Consider the following 18151-nt stretch of genomic DNA (forward strand, 5'->3'; position numbering starts at 1 on the left):
GTGGGTTCTATATGGTGTTGGCCACCGAAAACAAAGCTCTGGTCAAGGTTGAGTTGGCCATCCTGAGAGCGACCCTGTCACACCAGCTTTCAAAAAGTCCATTCCTCACCTTACGCATTTCGACCTCTACACGGCGACAGTGAGGCCACCACCACCGAACCGATGCCCAAAGGGACGCAGAAATAGTGTGGGAAGAGCGTCCCAGTGTCGGCTTGCCGATAGACCTCGCCGTCGTCGAGTAATGCCGTCGCCAAAACGGCATGATGTTTTCTAGTGTAACCCTTAACCATAACCTCCCTCTTTCCTATCGCTCTAACTTCTCTTGCTTCTCCTCACCTATACGTAATATGGACTCAAGCTGTTTCCATTGCCTTTCTTAAGTGACTGCTACCTTAGAACAAGCGTATTTTGCTTCAAACCTACGAAATCAGGTAAGAATATAATCATGGGGGTGCTAGCCTAGCAGTATACTGTTTATAGGGGTGGCCCTGACTAGAATCACGTGAGCCGCAGGGTTGAGGTCGTACCAGAATTTTCTTGTAACTGTCCCGTCTGTTGTTTGTCGCTCTCTAAGCTACATCTTGTTGTTGAACCTGGCTGTTAGTCTGACTGTCTAGTTGTAGATGGTCTATCAGACATCACTGTTCCCTACACAGCTTCATCTTCCTCTGTTTAAAGTAGCCTAACCCCGTGACACCAGATGTGCCGCTAAGCGGAGGCCCAGACACATTAAAAGATTTATCGGCAAACTAGATAACTAAGAAGTGATTCACGTAATAAAATATACCTCTGGTTTTGACTCCCGTCACGGAGTTAGAGTCGACATCAGAGTTAAGGGAGAACTACACCTTCCCATTCCTGTTTAGGTTGATCAACGAGAAAGCATCGAGAAGTAGAACTAGCCAATCTCATTTAAGCTAACGGCCTTAAGGAAGACTATGTTGGCACTAATTCCTGGGCTTAACAAGTTCCAGTTAACCCACGCTAAAATGTGACAGTAAGGTGGAGAGAGACGTCCCGCCCATAGGCTACAGCGACAACCTCAACGGTATGCTTTGGACAATATGATACGGAGCGAATTAGAGGCTGACATCATGCAAAGACTGCGTACTGCTTGATCTGAACAGTTCTCGGGACGAGACACCGTAAAAGCGCTGCCTTCTTCCGATATGTAAGATCATCCTGATCGTGGAAGACTGTAGGCGCTTCTAGTTCGGTTTTCTTGAGACTATGTCAGCCACCCTTTCCTTCCCGGCGGGCTAGCTGTCGTACGTTACGATGGTCGTCGAAGTTCAGTTCTTCGGCTCTTGCATCTGTACTGTTCTATGACGTCTGGAGAGACGAGCATGGAACATCGTCCATAACCAAGGAAGCCTCAGATGGCTTGTTTGCGTAATCTCTACCCGAGCCATCCTCATTGGGGTTCAGCAGAGCAGGTTCAAGGTGTTCAAGCGAGTCAACATGAGTGTCGCGTACAACGCTTTATGTGAACAGCTCACCAGTTGACGAAATGCTGCAGAGGAGTATCTGTGACACGGCCTGGAAGATCATGAAAGTGACGTAGGGTTCATGTCAGACGCTTCTTTAGAGAGAGTATCGGTTTAGCGGACGGCGATCTCAACAGTCAGATCACCAGAGCCAGCGATCGAATTGCATGCAACGTATTCTACTGCGCCAGCGTTGCACGTCTTGCGAGATTGCAGAGGATCGCGCGATGCGCATGCTTCGGCACAGCAGTAATCTCAATCAGTGCAAGTTGCCACAGTTTCTGATCGTTAGGTCAGCGTCGTGGGTACCCCTGATGTCTGCCATTCTTAGTATGTGAATAGGTAGGGCCCGTGCCATTCTCGTTTAGCACTGTTGGTCTTGGTCAGAAATCCAGTCTGTCACGGTTGGAAACAAAGGCACCTCATGAGAGATGGAATAGAACAGCTCACTGCAGCTGTATCTCCTCGTCATCAAGTCGGGATGGAAGCGCGAACTGGCGACAATACCATGAAATAACAGAGCGATCAAAGAGCTGCAAATCAGAAAATGTAAAGTACAATAGCATCCCAACAGAACACCACCTAAACCAGGTTTTACGGACGTGATCTCGATCTCCAAACATGTCACACACTGGCGCTATTTTTTTGGGATATACAATCTCTCCTGGCGTATGTGCATCCTTTCTGAAGTCATAGCTCTCGACACCAACCGAAGGTTCGTTTCCTGGCTCATCTCCCTCAAGAGCCTGCTGGGCCTTTTTGGCAGCGACAAATTTCTCAACATCGTCAATGTCTTACCTGTATGTAGTGGAACCGGGGTTCTGAGCGTCAAAGTAGTCGATTTTGGCCGAACCGCCGCGCTGAGGGTGCTTGATTTTGAGATCATCCTGGAGGACAAAGAGATTGTCGGCCGGATCGGTGCTTTGAAGCTCTGATCTAAGGCCTTCCCTGATCTGTCTTTCTACTATGTCTCGACGGCGCTTGCGAGACGCAGCCTTGACTCTCGCTTTTGCTACACTCGTGGGCGAGATGGCTCTGTCAATAGGTGTCCTACGATGTTTGGGGCGAGCTGTAGGGATGCGGAGAGAAATACTTGAACTTCTCGAACGGGTTCTCTGTAGCATTCTCCAAACGACTGCCGCCTCGAAGTGGTGCAGACTCGGGCACGATACTTTCGTCTACGGACGAATCGACATCACCTCTGTCAAGCTCCCCAAACCATTTGTTCGTGCCCCAGCGCTCATGCCTTGTGTGAACCGAGGCATGTCCTCCTTGATGGGTTCCATCATCTCCTGTGCCATTGGTCTTGCATCCACTTTAGATTGTAACATGATAGTGAGAATGGCAAGCAGTTCAGGACTGTAGTTTCGTTCAGTATTCTGAGGCGGTGAGTACTTCGGTACAAAGTGTTGTTGCTTGTAACCATGCCATTCTATGTCGCTTGTGTAATGATTGAAGCCTATGAGTAGCGACTGCACAACATAGCCGATCTGCCAGATGTTCTGTACGTAGGGCCGTATTGGCGTTGCAGGAGGGACAAGTCAAGCACCCCAGATTGTGAGAAGCTGTTGTCCCTTCGTAGATCTGGAAGAAAAGACGCCTGTCTACAAAGAGTCTATATTGCGTACGTACCGTATGAGACCCACTAGGCGCCTGCCAAACGTCCCGACAGCCTAGCATCCCTGAGATCTCCGGAGCAGACCATCCTTGCGTACATAAACCGAATGTCATGGCCTCATTCGAAGGATTTCCCGGGTAGGTGATATGTGAGCATCCAAAATCTCCAACATAGGCGGCCGGATAAGCAGGAAAACTGATGTTCTTGCCCATGAAACCAGGGGCATCAAGAAAGATGTTGTCGGGCTTGAGGTCAACATGGACAACTTGATACTCGGTGTCGCCACTGCGAAATGCTGTGTCTATAACCACGGCAGCAGAAACGAGTCGGTACGGCAGACACCAGGCAAATGGCTCCGGGAACTCGCGGCGGTTTCCGAATACAGGCCCATCGGGACCTTGTGCTTGCACCAGGCCGTGAAGGTCTCCAAAAGCAAAGTATGGCGAGTAACATCGCCAGGAATCGAGCGACCATGAACAATGCTTAGCGCCCAGTATAGGTACAGTGGAAACCTGATCTGGAGGTGAACCAATTGGAACTAGAAATTTTGAATGAAGACTTCCGAGATCTGTCCATGATCAAGACGACCATGGCGAGTGACCTGATGTGATCGTATCTCGGTGTATTTGAGCACGAAACGGTCGACTACTTTCTGATCTACGATTGAGACGAGGTTCCAGAGATATGCCCTGCCAAAGCCACCAGCGCCGAGCTTCGCGCCCAACACCCATGAATGCCCTTCTGGTGCATCAAAGCGAGGAGGCGCACGCTTTTCGATATCTATCCGTTTGTGGACCCCCGGTTTAGATTAGGGATTCATTTCGTAGAGTGTGTACCGCGTGATGGAGTTTGATTCGGTGAGTGAGTGTGTACGAAACATTGGTTATCGTCGAAGCTGGCACCTACAAAGATATAGCATAGGTTTCAATGCAAAATGTCACAAAGGGTTTTCCGAATCCGGCTTGGAGCGTTATTCAAAGGAAGAATTCCTTGATGTCAATTTATAAGTGTCAATCGCCGTGTATATCGCACTTCTTTGGTGGTCTCCGTGACAGGCACAAAATTTGACGTGGTTCGGTCAGTCGAAAGACTTGCGTCTCCGCGGCGCGTGGTTGGTTGACCTACTGGCAACGTATGCGATCGCGCAGTTCGGTAACTGAGAACAGAATGTGCCTGGCAGAGCAATTCGGACGTAATCCGATATGGCATTACCTGACACAATAGGATGTCAAATCTCTTCTGTCTCGGACGCCGACCTTTGGCGACGCGTGGGTCTACGGAGTGTGTCTTCGCTGCCATTGATGTGGTATGACAACAGCGAATGCTGATTTATAGCTTGAGACATGTGGGAGTGGTAGACGGCAATGCTAGTGGGGAAGAACAGTAAGTTGATGGAGGAAGACCAGGGAAGATTGGAACAAGAGGCACAGATACGGCCAGCGAACAGAAGCAGAGAAGATGAAGGTCAGAAGAAGATGCAGGAGTCGATTTGGAAGCTCGGACTGACTATACTGATGTGGTGAGATCATTCCTGCTTGTTGGCCGGTTAATATACAATGTGGTGCATCGTTATCATGGCACGATGTAGCTTCTATCATCAAGAGGAGGCTGTTCTTCGAGGTCAGGAGATGTGTCATTGTCTTATCTTACTTCTTCGCAGGGGCCTTGGTGAAGAAGGAACTCAACTTCATCATACCCGACGTATTAACCTTGCCCAATTGCTTGACACCCCTGCTCGTATTCTTTTTCTTCTGCTCTTCTTCCTCCTTTTTCCTTCTCTTAGTTGCTTCTCTTTCTTCGGCTTCCTCGTCGTTCATAGTGCTACGTTTGCGGGATATGTTGTCGGAGAGAGAGCGGATGGCTGCGGCGCGTCTTTTGGCGTCAGCGACAAAGGCGAGGTGGGTTTCGAGAGGAGTGAAGTCGGTAGGGGAAGAGGGGCTCGCGAGAAGTGTGTTCAAGGGGGTGTGGAGAGGAGTCGGGATGTAGGTCGAGAGGAGTAGGTTTAGAGCGGTGCGGAGGCGGAGGAGAGAGGTTATATTGTCGGGAGTAGAATCGGCATCTGAGGCGACGGAGGTGGTTTCGGTGACAGCCGAGGTTTGAGAAGGCTGTGATTGTTTTGTGGCTGTTGATTGTGTCGAGGAGTCTGCGTCATGTCCGGTGGTCGCTTGTGCTCCTAGTGTCGCATCGTCTTGTGACTCTGTTCGCTGGACCGCGATAAAAGGTACACGGAGAGCTTCTTGAACGAAGTTGCTTTCTATCGATGCAGGAAGACCATTGGCAACCATTCGCTGGGCCTTCCTTACGAGCTCAGCTAGTAGCTTCTCGTTGGACAGACGGAACATCTTCTCGTGGCCTAAGTCGACGTTGTCGCATACTACATCTGCTCTTTCCTCGAAAGACTCTTGGATTTTTGTGGTACGAAGCAGGTGGGCCAGATGCTTTGCTCCTTCGGCAAGCTTGTCGAGATGATCGTCAATGGTAAGGAAAAGCTGCTCGTGCGAGTCGGCAGTGGGAAGCAAGGCAGGTAGAAGGATGAACAGAGGGTCGACTGGTGTTGTGACGTATAGATCGGCATTCTCGATAGTATAGCCTGTCGAGAGAACAGAAGTATCCTCCAAGTTTCCGGTGATCGAGTGGTCAGGAGCTATCAAGCAGCTGCGAGATGCTCTCTTCGGCGCAGCGATTCGTGTGAAGTCATATATTCCTCTTTCTGGACAGAAGAAGTATCGACTTGAGGTTGAGGTCGCCAGGTTCGGCAAGGTGACAACACGAGCATCTGGCGAAGCTCCTACGGGTAGGACGAATAGTAGCGGAGGGTTGTTGCTGCTTGTTTCGAGGATGGCACTTTGGACGCCATTCTCTTCGACAAGAGCTGTGGTTGTTGGCTTTGATGCTCGGGTCTTCATTGTGAGTTGTAAGTGTTGGCGCAGAAGAAATGTTGCACAGGATCATGGGGGACGCGACTGCCGACACTAAAGTGCAAACGCGTGTCGCGTCATCTTGGCAGACGCCCGCACCATCTCTACGTGCGTGCGGCAGCGATAACCACAAAAGCGGAGGAGAGAGAGAGAGAGCATTGGCCAACGAAGCCAATGAGCCGAAGAGGGGTGCCGACTGGGGGACCAGAAAGATCATCATCTCCCAGCTGTTGTTTCATTTTGGATCTCGTTCCTTGTCTGCAAGAATTTCGACAAGCATGTCTGGCTGGTTCACCTCGTTCCTAAATTGCCGTCTTTGCATAGACGGTAAGTTGGTAGAAGATCAGTTGGTTGTTTCTGACGATACTGGTCTTATCCTCCCTCGAACTGGATATATCGGCGGTGATGCAGTAGATCTGGAAGAAGGCATTATTGCTCCTGGTCTGTTAGAGCTACACACAAATGGCCTACTTGGGTTCCATTTCACCCACTTCGACGATGAGAAAGAGTATGCTAGTCAGATCGACAAGGCTGCCAAGTTTCTCGTTACACAAGGTGTTACTGGCTTCTGGGCTACCATTCCGACAGTGGCCTCAGACGAATACAAAATGGTGGGTCTCCAACTCTTCACTCAAGTCTCCGCCTCTGGATGGACACAAGACAGTAATCCTAGTTGTCTATGGTAGCGCGACGATATCACTTGGAGGCAGAGCTTCTGACATGTGTCTCTCGACCTTTCCACACAAACCAGACCATGCCACTAACAAGATCGCGGCTGTGTAGATATTGCCATCTTTGAAGCCTAGGGCCATTGATGATAGCGCGTCTCTACTCGGAGCACACGCGGAAGGACCTTACCTAGCACCATCCAAGAAGGGCGCTCATAATTCAGACCATTTCTTCGATGGCAATCGGTCGGCGGAGGAAGTGTATGGGGTATCAGCGACATCGTCTGAGACTCTGAAATTTGTGACTCTAGCTCCTGAGCTCCCGGAGTCGACACAACTCATCAAAAGTCTTACATCCAACGGCATCAAAGTGTCGCTCGGTCATAGCGCAGCCACCTATGAGCAAGGTATTGAGGGAGTGAAAGCTGGCGCGACTATGTTAACGCATACATTGAATGCGATGACACCACTACACCACCGCGATCCCGGACTTGCTGGACTTGTCACAACTGCCAATACAGATACTCACGAGAGCCCATACTTCACGATCATCCCAGATGGCAATCACTTACACCCAAGCGTAGCGACGATGCTGTTCCGAGCCAACCCCGAAAAGTGCATCTTCATCACTGACAGCATTGAGCTTGCTGGACTGGATGACGGCGTCTACCCTGGACACGCACAAATACCGTTCAAACAGCGCAAAACGGGATCGAAGGTAACCATCGACGGGACAGACACGCTAGTGGGAGGGTGTGCCAGCTTACAGGAATGCATCCAAAACATGATGAAGTGGAGTGGATGCAACGTAGCAGAGGCAGTGAGATGTGTCACTGAGAATGTGGCAGATATGATGGGAGACACTAGCAGAGGCAAGCTAGAAGCAGGACGGAAGGCAGATTTTGTGGTGTTGAACGATGAAGGGGAAGTGCTACAGACGTGGGTGGCAGGTCTGAAGGTGTGGGAGAAGCGATGAACACAGAGGCTCTTTTCGCATATAGAGGCTTGCTTGCACACACGCAGAAACGCACTTTTTGATAGATCCTTAACATAGAACTTGGACATGGTTGTTGCCTGCACCGTCGCAATGCGCTTGTCAAGTTTGAGCGAGTTGACGAAGATGGTATTTTGGAAGAGGGGCCGGGTCCCTATCTGATCATCTCGTTACTTATCCACGCTTCACAAAAGCATACCTTTCGAGAGCATTGTTTGACTAATTCTTGCGGCTTCTTTTGCATCTTGCGACAAACGTAGTCGATGAATGCAAAGTTGACTGGAAGGTCCATGGTAGAAGGGCGGTCCTCATCACAGCCAAAACTGTCCATGCTCCAGTATAGAAGGCCGTGACGCACTGAGTGAGAAGGTTCATCATGGTCTTCTGGGCGGTAAGAAGGACTTAGGCCTTGGTGAAACCAATAATCTCCCAGCAGTGAGCTTGCTCGGCGCTCCAAGGAACCAGCTTGCCGTATTCGGGGCCTTGCATGGTAATATAGTTGCGTTTGAAAACAAAGGGCACGATGGAGAAGTGCTCAACAAGGACTATGTTGGCGTTGTCGAAGGCCAGCCATTTGTCAGGCTCATTGAACGTGCACTGGTGCAGCAAGCTAAGAAAGAGGGTGAGATTTCAGAGAGCGTCTCGACATCGAGGTAGAGCAAGAATCAGGATGGGTGAAATGTGAAGTTCTGAATTTTTGGCGTGGTTTCCTTCGGAAGTGCGGACTGTTTGTACCTTTGGGACCTGGCGCTTCTCAGTGTATGTTTGGCCAGGAGGTTCTACACGGACGAGTAGATGCGCGGCAGCCCATCTATGACTCGTTCAGGCAGACCAGTAGCCAGGAGCCTGTGCTGTATTGTCTTCAGATGAGTATGCGGCTGAATGCCACCAGCGAGAATGCAAATAGAAATGAGTATTGCAGCCCGACTTCGTGATCGACCGCGACCGCATAGCTTGCAGTGCACCATGTTCCTTTCCTGAAAATATCAGACGGTCAAACAGCCTTTGGGGAACGGGAACACAAACTGGAGAGAGAAGCTCGCATGAGCTTGACTAATAACCCAGCGATCCGCTTTTACGACAAGCAAAAGAGGCGGGAAACGAGAAGAGCTTCGATACCAAGAGCAAGTTACTGAGACCTGGAGCAAAGAGAATCTCCTGCCGTACACCATGCAAGGTAGAAGTGGCCATCACGTCGTCACATCGTCACCAGAATCCGAAGTCGAGTGTGAGAGCCATAACCCGATCCTTGTCGAACCTTTGATACTGAAGTGACCACTGCGATCGCGGGTTCCAGCCTCAAGCTTTTTTCTGTTCGATCGGGCTTCTGGTAAGCAAGGAATGCTGCGACACTGATGAACCCAAGTCTACAGGGGAACTACCATCCACCCAGCCAATCTCCGCAACGTCTTGCCGCTCCAGCATCGTACGATTGTCTCGATTTCTGAAACTGCAATAGCTCCGCCACGTGCCAGGTCGATTATATGAATAGCTTCCTAAGTTGCTCTACTAGGCCATCACCGTTCGAAGTTGCGTCGGGAACATGGGCTCGCCACAGAAATGACCAGAGCGCAAATTTGCCAACACAGAAAAGTAATCCGGGATGTCCTGAAGTGTAGACGACCAGAAAAGTTAGCAGCTCGATGGTTTTGGAGGCGTGAGGAGGAGAAGGTGGAAGTTCATGTTCGTTTTCATCCAGGTGATTACCGACAGTAATTCTATGCAAACGTAGCGTCGTCATCTCCAGATGCCATATCTTCGTCGTGCATGTCCAAATCTCCATCGTCCTCACCCAGACCTTCAAACACCATGAACTTTTCGTTTTTGATTTCAGCTGTGGTCGCATTGTCAGCAAGCATTCTGATACAGAAAGAAACATGGCAGAAAACATACTTCCCCACTTGACCACATAACCAGGTTGAACCTCACATTCAGTCAGGCGCGTTTTGTCCTCGTCCTTGGGACCACCTCCCTCGATTTTACTTCTCTTGCCTAGAATGCAACCGGTGAGTGTGACGTTCTCGCCAACTGTGCAACCTTCCATGAGCAGACACCTGGTCAATCTTGCGCCACTTCCAATGCTGCAGCCAACACCAATGACGGACTCCTTGATGTTGACTCTACTGCCTATCGTCACGTTCTCGGCGACCAGTGAATCAACCTCGCTGACTCGTGTTTGTTGCTGGATCATGTCTGGATGTGCAACCTTTGCAGCATGTGCGAAGGGTGATGGCGTAGCGCCAGTGGCTGTAGCTTCTGCGACAGAGGGTAATTTGGCTAGGCGCAGGGAGATGCTGAGAAGAAGGGATGAGGTGTCGACACGGCGGATAAGAGGCTGGTTGGTAGGATCGGTGAGAGGCGGCTGGACGTACGCCAGAATAGGAGGCACTACCAGGGGAGCTTGTGGCTCGTTGTCTGTTTGGAGGTTTCCCGGCACGCGTGATGCGAAAGTGTCTGGCGAAGGTGTGAGGGATGATGGTGTGGGCTGGGACATTGATGTTGTGCTCATGGCAGCCAAATCGACCTCTTCGTCAAGCTGCATGCTGCTCGCCATCATCAAATCGTCGGCGTCTTGTGCTGAGGGTGCGTCGCTCAAGACCTTGCGCAGGTTCAGCTTCTCGGCCAGACCCTGTTGCCAACCGGCCTTTGCCCACCAGCCGATGACATCCTCGGATAGCGAATCGAACTCTTCGTTCTCCTTGATCATATCCTTGACCCAAAAAGGCAGGAAGTAGACATGGGCGTCTCTGTGTGACGTCTTGATCTTGATCTTTCCGTGTTGGCGAAGCAGGGCGTGGCGCAGAGGGAAGCTCTTCTGCTCTTCTGTAATGTCCTTGACTGTGCTTGTGGGAATGCTCAAAACAAGTTTCTCGACATAAGGACCGAGGTGCCCCTCGGGGGCGGGGACTGCAGGACGTGGTAGAGGGGTTGTTGCGACCAAATCCGTCTCGTCGCCTTTCTGGCTAACGCCTTCGAGGCCTTTCGTAGGGTACCACACGGCCAAACCTCCTCTGCGACCGCTCTTTTCACCACCCATGGTCATGGGAACAGACTGGCCGTCGATTATACCACCAGTGGCACCGCCGAGACCAGCCTCGAGCACCATCCAAGACTGTAACAGCGCGGAGCCCTCCAGGTCGCATATCAAGTCGCAGGGTAGAACGATGAAGTCCGAGACAATGGCTTTTTGGACCTCGGGGGTGCGGAAGATCTCGGCGGTTCCGGTGGTTTGGGTCAAGGATTTGGGACAGAGTAGCTCAGGCCTTGGGACGGGAAGGCTTGTGAGGTGAGGATTTTGAGCGAGGGCGGATTCCAGAGGAGCAGCGCTTTCGGGCGGTGTGACGAGGGTGATGTTTGTGACGCCCATGCGGTAACACCAGTCCAGAGCGTACCATACCATGGGACGGTTGGCGATTGGCACGAGCGCCTTGGGGTAGTCTGCGACATTCGAGGTGAAGGTGTTGAGTGACAGGCCGGGCCCGCACAGGATGAAGGCCTGGAAGCCGGCGTAGGGCATATTTGTCGCGTGTGGCATGCCTTGTGGCTTTGAGTCTCGTCTATACAGACGTCGAATACGCGATTGTCCTCGTCGTGTTTCCGTGCCCGGGCTGCGTTCTGTGTCGTGATGGTAAGATGAACTTCTGACGCATCGCCAAACAGAATTTCGCGAACGAGTCGAAGCCGCCCGCCCGCACCTCGAACGTGCCAAGAACGCGGGGGACGATAATTACCTCCGGCAACAGCCTGGCTAAGAGCCTACGTTCTACCCATCCATCTTTATCACCATGGCTCATTGGCGTGTTGCAGGAAAGCAACCCGTGTGAAAACTTGGGACTCTCGATCGCGAACGTTGTGCAGCCCTTCACAACCTGATCGTCGAGCGAGGTTGGACTCAACGAGGCTTCGAACTCCATCAGCTTGACAAACGAACCCGTTGGGACTGTCATGGCGGGGATGCAGCTCTCGCAACTATCTCTGCCCGCCTCGATTCCTCTGTCGTGTCTTTCCCCAACGCTGTCTGGTATGGCTACAGTATGAATATCGCTGAGCAGGATCACGACTTCCATCGATGTCTCTCAGCACTGTCCTCGCCGGAACAGCTGTGGCAGAACACTAACTGGCTTGCTCGACATGATAGATCAAGGTAAGGTTCTCGCTGGCGATGACGATTATGGTGGTGAGCAGGAGCGTACGACCCCTTGGATTATGCCGTCTTATACCGAGCAAGATCTTGACGAGACTCTCAAAGCCTTCCAGTGTCTGATCGACGCCACCTGTGCTGCAATGCCCGGTCAGCCTGAGCAAAACGGAGATAGTCTGATTGATCTTGTCACTGGTGGTAACCCGGATAGTCTACCGTCTAGCAATTTCTCGCGCCGGTTCCTCTCCCAAGCAAGTAACCCTCCATTCACGTAGCATCGCACCCGGTTTGCACATTGCGCGATGTCAACCTTTTGCAGCAGTGCCGGAGTCTGTGAGACCGGGGGCTCTCTTTCCACTTCTGCTTATTTCGAGCGCTCAGCCCGCTTGTCGGCAGATCCGGCGGGCACCTCGGGGCGAAGGCTTGCCCATCTCGCGATTTCCATACGACTTCCAGTGCATTTCAGGATATCCAGGCGGTCTGTATCTGACAGAAACCGAATCTCAAGGCATGCACCCTTTCGAAGACGGTTGCAAGCTCGTCCTACCGTTCCCTCTCGGGACCAACATGTGTGCACGGACGAGCGATGGCGCGATCATAGGGGAGAACCTGCACGTTCAGGGAGTCGCCGTTGCCTATGGAATAGAACCCACGAGTATGGATCTCTATCAGCTGGGACACAATCGTTTCATCAAGACACACGGTGTTCAGCTTAAGCATTTTGGAGGTGGGCGGAAGTGATTGAAACGGGGAAGTGGACGGTTGATGCTGAAGGAGCGGTGGGAGGGATGGAGACATGAAGGAAGCCGATACGGAAAGCGCCTGGCAAGATTATCAGTTGCCTTTGAACTGGTAAGTTTGTGCGCTCTGCAGCATAGTAGAACAGACGTCGATGGCGGCTGGTGGCTGTATAGCCGTGCAAAGCAGATTCATTTTACAGAATAGCAAGACTTGAGACTGCTCGCCTTCCGGGGTCATGCAACAGCATCTCCAGGGTATGCATGAAGATGGTCAACATGTTGTTACTACTTCTCGCGTACGGTTGCCTAATGTCGATAAGGACATCGAGGACGTCATAATGAGTACGGTTGGTCAAAGCTTCGAAATGTTCAAGTTGACATACCCGGTCCAGCTCTCGAAGGCTCGAGCATCAAGCGAACTGGAGCTCATAAACAAGATGATTCTCACACAATGCAGACGGGCAATACTGTCACCCGCCGTCTCGGCATGTCGCCGAGCTATATCGACCCTTCCTAATAATCCTCACATTGTATGTCAAACCATCACCATCTCAGGTCGTCCGACTCACACAGAATCTTAGTACGTCCACCCACAATCGCCGACGGTCAATGTTCTTTCTTTCCTACCGACCTCGCCTCCCACAGGCTCACTTGCCATTGGTGTCTCGTCGCAAATCCCGCCCACGTCCGACTCCTTGCGCGAGAACCAATCATTCATGAAGGTGCTACAATCCGTGATACGAGAGCATGCGACCAAAGATCCCGAAGTCATTGGACAAGCTCAAGCATATGCAAGCTCAGCGGGATCATCGTTAGGGTCCGGTGGTGTTTTCTTCCCCCAGACGCAACACAAGCGCAGTAAGAGACGCGCAGGATATGGTGGTGGTGGCGGTGCCGGTGGTGACGGAGCCGGAGGTGCTTCTGCTCAGGGCGGCGCGGGTGGTGCTGGAAGAGGAGGATACATCCACGTCAGTGACCAGAGGAACCCTCCAGACTATGGCCGCACCGCATGGCCTGAAGACATCTTTGGAAGCCTCGAGGTCGACGCAGTCGGTAACTTTGTGGGCGAGAACGGCAGCTACCAAGAGAGTGGGACGTACAGATGTGTTACACGAGAGGGAATGTAAGTTCTGTGAGGTGGGGAGGAGGTATCGAACAAGGTACATTTGCTGACACGGTCGTAGCCTCGGACTCAGCCCCTACCTTCGTGAGAAGCTCATTGCACGACTCAAGCAACTCGAAGCAGAAAAGGGTAAATGAGACCTAAAACTTGCGGCGAAAGATAAACACTGTATTGTGCAATACGAAGACGAATTACGGTGCGGAAGCGGAGCATGCGCTGGGTTGTGGCGAATTTAATTAATGACACCAAGAGGATGAGCACAAGAAGCTCAAAAAAGAACTCGCCATCTCGAAATCCCTGATGTGATAAACGCCCAGGTCCGATACTCTGTCCTATGTGCTGTGTCGTTCGATTCGTACAATTTCGTTCGTTTTTTCTACCAGGCTTCCCACTTCTGACCGCCCATGGCAACGAGTCGGTTGAACAACTCATCTCTAAGAGCCATTGCAGTAATGGTGAAGACCTCGCCAGTCTTGCTCACAATCTCCATACCATCAGCAACCTCGCGGTCAAGTGCCCAGCCTACAACCAACTTCGCCTTCCATCCAAGTCCACCGACCTTCTTCATCTCTTTGATGTCAGCAATGGGAACAGTCCAGACTGGATGTAGCTCCTCCTCGCGGCCAAGCGAACCTAATTCGGCAACCTTCTTGTCCAATGTGAAAGACACGCAGGGAATGGCCGTCCTGGTGGAGATGATGGTGTGACCCCTCTTGCCGTGGAAGCGGCAAGCAAAGTCAACTGGGCCGTCAACGTTGTAGTCCTTTGTCTTGGGAATGGCACCGAGGCGTTGCTTGGACGGCTCGCTTCCTGCCTTGGCCTTGAGCTTGTCGGCGCCCAGAGCAGTCTCGACGGTGCCCTTGACAGTACTTTTGAAGAAAGATACGAGCTTGTGTCCCTTCTTGCCATGTTTACTGTCCTTGCTGTGGTCAATATCAGCACCAGCGGTTTCATGAGCAGTTGTGGGGTCGTGGGCCATGGCAGCGTCTAGTTCTTCTTGTGTCGCGTTCAACGGCCAGTCGGCACCAGTAGCACGCAAGTGCACGTCAGTTATCTCTGCAGGAACATCCGGTGGCGGCTCCTTGCTGTGTGGTGGAGGTGGAAGAGGAGCCTTGTTCGCCTCGCCGATTCGAAGAAGAGTGATGGTGAGTTGAGCATTGGTAGGGACACCCTTGAGCAGAGTATTGCGGATCTCAAGCAGCTTTTGCCAGTGAGGAAAGGTACGGTTGAGCCATCGCAAACCAGGTTGAATCACGGGGTCGCCAAAGAATCCGAAGCCGATGCCGAAAGTGACACCCTTGGTGAACATGTAGGCTGAAGTCAACAGAGAGACTCCAATCAACGGGACAACGACAGCAGCCAGACGCAGGCGGTAGAGGTCGTGGGGGAAAGGTGGGGTGGGAGACAGGGCATTGGCAAAGCGCTCCCAGGTGTCGGCCACGTCGGCGAGCCCATGCATGATGGGCCTCATCTTGCTCCACATGGCAGTCTCCATGGGCACCTTTGTCTTGTCATGTGTATGAGCAGCCACCTTGCCTTCAGCCGAGGTTTTTGCAGAACTGGCGCCGATGGCGATAGCAGTAGGATCAGGGACGCTATCGGCAACGCCCCCCTGTCCTGGTGGAGGCTCGGTTTGTGGGTGTTTACCGCTGGCGCTCGCGAGGGCGACCGAAGCGATACTGTTGACAAAGTTGCTGGCCTCTGCTTCGGCGGCCTCGCCCTTGTGCTGTTCTGGAGCTCCTGTGGCCGTGTCCGTACTGCCTAACACACCTGCCTTTGGCTTTTGCACGCCTCCGGTCTTGGCGTCGACGAGAGCGAGAGGAGCGGGAGGAAACATGGCGTCGCGTGAAGGCGGGTAAACTATCAGAACGACGAGGGTGATTGTGAACAACGGGACGAGCATGTCGAGCAGCCAGGCGACAAAGTATGCGGCGCAGAAGTAAGCAGTACGGTTTCGTTCGCGCCATGATCTCAGACGGCCGACCTGCTTGATAAAGCCCATCAGACCCAGGCCGACCGTCATGTACAGGCGTTCAATGGTGGCGCGTAGCTTATCGGGCGAGAATTCGTCTTCGTCGGCGATGTTCAGGTCGAGGTTGCCAGGCACGGGATAAGGATACTCCTTGACGTGGTACATTTGCTGCCGGCGTCAGATTGGAGATTGCTGGGGACGGAAGCTGTTGTCTACACACCTTGTTGAAGCGACGGACCAAGACCCAGAGCTCCTCGTTGTCCATGCCACCGACGAGAGGAGCGGGAATCTTCTCAGGAGGCTCATTCCAGCCCAGGTCCTTGACTTCGGCATTGTGGGCGAGCTGCGCGACTCCCTTCACGTCAATATCGGCTTGGGCAAGAGCATGACTGGCCGTGGGTTCTTCGGTCAGATTCTGGGCGGCTTCCGTCGCGGTGCTTGTCGTCGTAGATGCATCAAACGTATTTGGTTGGGCTGCTGGATGATTGATGGGGTGCAGGTCCTGGTAGACGACACCAGTGCCCGTAGTGGATTCTGACATGGTGCTTGTGATGTCTGTTGCAAGCTACAGATAATCCAAAGTCCAGACTGTGGAGAGGCTCTGGGTCATATCGAGCATGACGAAAAGGCAATCACAATCCCTGCCGTCGTTCCTGCCAAAGTTCATCCCGCCCTACGTCATGATTGTCCCGTCAAGTTTCAGGTTTGGCTTTCGAGCCACGTTTCCGCACCACGTGATTGCGTGTCGCCGTATCGCGAACCAGATCCGTGCCATTATCCTACCATTACTCCACCCACGACTTCTTCACATCTCGGCCGTTCGCGTCTGGACAGACACAAGGAAACCTTCAATAGCGTCAAGCTAAGTTTTGATATGATCTGCGACGCTCACGGCAAACATGGCAGCACGGACAAAGCACTCTCGTAGGCTCGATCCGTCTCCAGAGACAAGCCGGGCTGGAGAACAATACTAAGCACCCACCGAACTTACCACCCAAGACAGAAAGTCTACACGATACCTGCATGTCGCACACATTTATATCGTATACCAGAGGGCTTTTCCAGCTCGCGCTCACATAGGTTGGTCGCTCTCACTCCCTAATGCCATTGCCGTCTCAAGTCTGCCTTTGGTCCATGTTCGAGACAGCCGGTCTAGTTTGGTCTTCACCACCAATTTGTTCTCCATTTGTCACCTCTCCTTTGTATTGTTCTCTCTTTCTGTTCTTGTCCCCTGCTCCTGATCCTTCCACACATAATATCCTTCGCATATTGTTCAAGAACAATCATCTGTCAACGTACCTACGAACTGGCTGCTATTCTTCCTCTTCCTTTCTCTCGTTTGCATTGTTGCTCAGTAGTCGTGTCGACCAAATACAAGCAGCATTGATCAGATCAAGCCACTACACACTCGATCATCTCCAGTAATCCATCCCACTCGATCCCGCCATCAACAAATCGTCTAGCCGGTCAGCAGCCATGTCATCAATGGATCCATCTTTGATAGACGCCTTCCTGGACAAGTCCGCTGTATACAACCAATCATTCACCATAGTCGATCGTCACGGTCAACAGACCCAATTTCCGTTGTGGTACGTCGATACTCTGATCGTGGATGCTGTCATCCATGGTATCATTCCGGGAGTCCAATTCGGTGCGAGCTTGATCCTCTTTCTCGTACTGCTTCTTCTCTCCAAGCACGACAAGCGACGCTCGCCGGTCTTCATCTTCAATACAGCCGCCTTGTTTTTCAACCTCATCTACGCCATACTGCAATGCTGCATCGTGACCAGCAGTTGGTGGGACATCTACCCCATTCTGGTTGGTGACTATGGTGTAGTGACACCAGCTGCTCAACGTCTGACTGTTGCTGTTTCAATATTCGCCACGCTCGTCGCCCTGTGTATCGAGATCTCCTTGGTCCTCCAGGTACACGTGGTCAGCGTTACGATGCGAACGTGGCAGAAGCTGTCTGTTCTGGCCATATCCTCATTTGTGGCTGTGGTAGCTATGGGATTTCGTGTTGCACAGTCAGTGGTCTCGGTCAGATGCAACACCAAAGCAGATGCATTCTGCAGCAGCACGACCTGGCTGGCTAAAGCAAAAGACATCAGCTTGACCTTGAGCATCTGTTTCTTCAGCGCAATCTTCTGCGCCAAGCTGGGATGGTCGCTTCGCGAGCGTCGCAAGCTGGGTATGAACCAGTTTGGCAGCATGCAAATCATCTTCATTGGCGGGTTCCAAACCATGTTTATTCCCGGTAAGTTTCGTCCAATCATCCTCAATCCTTGTATGCGGCTGACATTCTCGAGCAATCTTCTCGCTCATTCAATTCATCAAGGCGGAGAACATTCCCAACATCGGCACAAACATCCTGACAGCAACTTGCATCTCACTGCCCTTGACATCGATTTGGGCCGCTTCTCATGCTGCTGCGCCGTCGAAGGCTGCTCGTGGGCACGATTTTCATCGCAAGTTCCTTGTCGACTCCAG

General features: G+C 52.0%; 7 protein-coding genes across 7 annotated transcripts; 3 read left to right on the forward strand and 4 right to left on the reverse strand.

The window, feature by feature from the left end:
- Positions 1 to 2281: 2281 nt before the first annotated feature.
- On the reverse strand, positions 2282 to 4404 carry M436DRAFT_61051 (kinase-like protein; the record flags this gene model as incomplete). Its single annotated transcript, XM_013574789.1, has 8 exons — positions 2282 to 2537; positions 2581 to 2665; positions 2707 to 2989; positions 3120 to 3622; positions 3694 to 3885; positions 3942 to 4007; positions 4231 to 4317; positions 4362 to 4404. The coding sequence occupies 8 exons, from the start codon at positions 4402 to 4404 to the stop codon at positions 2282 to 2284; spliced, it is 1515 nt and encodes a 504-aa protein (XP_013430243.1).
- Positions 4405 to 4751: 347 nt separating this feature from the next.
- Positions 4752 to 6011, reverse strand: M436DRAFT_40052 (uncharacterized protein; the record flags this gene model as incomplete). Its single annotated transcript, XM_013574665.1, has 1 exon — positions 4752 to 6011. One exon carries the CDS (start codon positions 6009 to 6011, stop codon positions 4752 to 4754), a length of 1260 nt encoding a protein of 419 aa, XP_013430119.1.
- Positions 6012 to 6301: 290 nt separating this feature from the next.
- On the forward strand, positions 6302 to 7667 carry M436DRAFT_40694 (Metallo-dependent hydrolase; the record flags this gene model as incomplete). The annotated part of the gene is made up of 2 exons (XM_013574773.1): positions 6302 to 6634; positions 6807 to 7667. The coding sequence occupies 2 exons, from the start codon at positions 6302 to 6304 to the stop codon at positions 7665 to 7667; spliced, it is 1194 nt and encodes a 397-aa protein (XP_013430227.1).
- Positions 7668 to 9403: 1736 nt separating this feature from the next.
- Positions 9404 to 11220, reverse strand: M436DRAFT_70170 (putative eukaryotic translation initiation factor subunit eIF2B-gamma; the record flags this gene model as incomplete). The annotated part of the gene is made up of 2 exons (XM_013574902.1): positions 9404 to 9519; positions 9579 to 11220. 2 exons carry the CDS (start codon positions 11218 to 11220, stop codon positions 9404 to 9406), a joined length of 1758 nt encoding a protein of 585 aa, XP_013430356.1.
- A 1783-nt stretch (positions 11221 to 13003) lies between these two features.
- M436DRAFT_70171 (uncharacterized protein) lies at positions 13004 to 13826 on the forward strand (the record flags this gene model as incomplete). Its single annotated transcript, XM_013574903.1, has 3 exons — positions 13004 to 13096; positions 13148 to 13689; positions 13751 to 13826. The coding sequence occupies 3 exons, from the start codon at positions 13004 to 13006 to the stop codon at positions 13824 to 13826; spliced, it is 711 nt and encodes a 236-aa protein (XP_013430357.1).
- Positions 13827 to 14065: 239 nt separating this feature from the next.
- M436DRAFT_61056 (uncharacterized protein) lies at positions 14066 to 16202 on the reverse strand (the record flags this gene model as incomplete). The annotated part of the gene is made up of 2 exons (XM_013574790.1): positions 14066 to 15829; positions 15882 to 16202. 2 exons carry the CDS (start codon positions 16200 to 16202, stop codon positions 14066 to 14068), a joined length of 2085 nt encoding a protein of 694 aa, XP_013430244.1.
- A 989-nt stretch (positions 16203 to 17191) lies between these two features.
- On the forward strand, positions 17192 to 18083 carry M436DRAFT_32883 (uncharacterized protein; the record flags this gene model as incomplete). The annotated part of the gene is made up of 2 exons (XM_013574515.1): positions 17192 to 17918; positions 17971 to 18083. Coding segments are annotated over 2 exons (840 nt in total), but the record flags the coding sequence as incomplete, so codon positions are not given.
- Positions 18084 to 18151: the final 68 nt, after the last annotated feature.

Source organism: Aureobasidium namibiae (assembly GCF_000721765.1).
Source record: "Aureobasidium namibiae CBS 147.97 unplaced genomic scaffold scaffold_3, whole genome shotgun sequence".
In the NCBI taxonomy this organism is placed as follows: domain Eukaryota; kingdom Fungi; phylum Ascomycota; class Dothideomycetes; order Dothideales; family Saccotheciaceae; genus Aureobasidium; species Aureobasidium namibiae.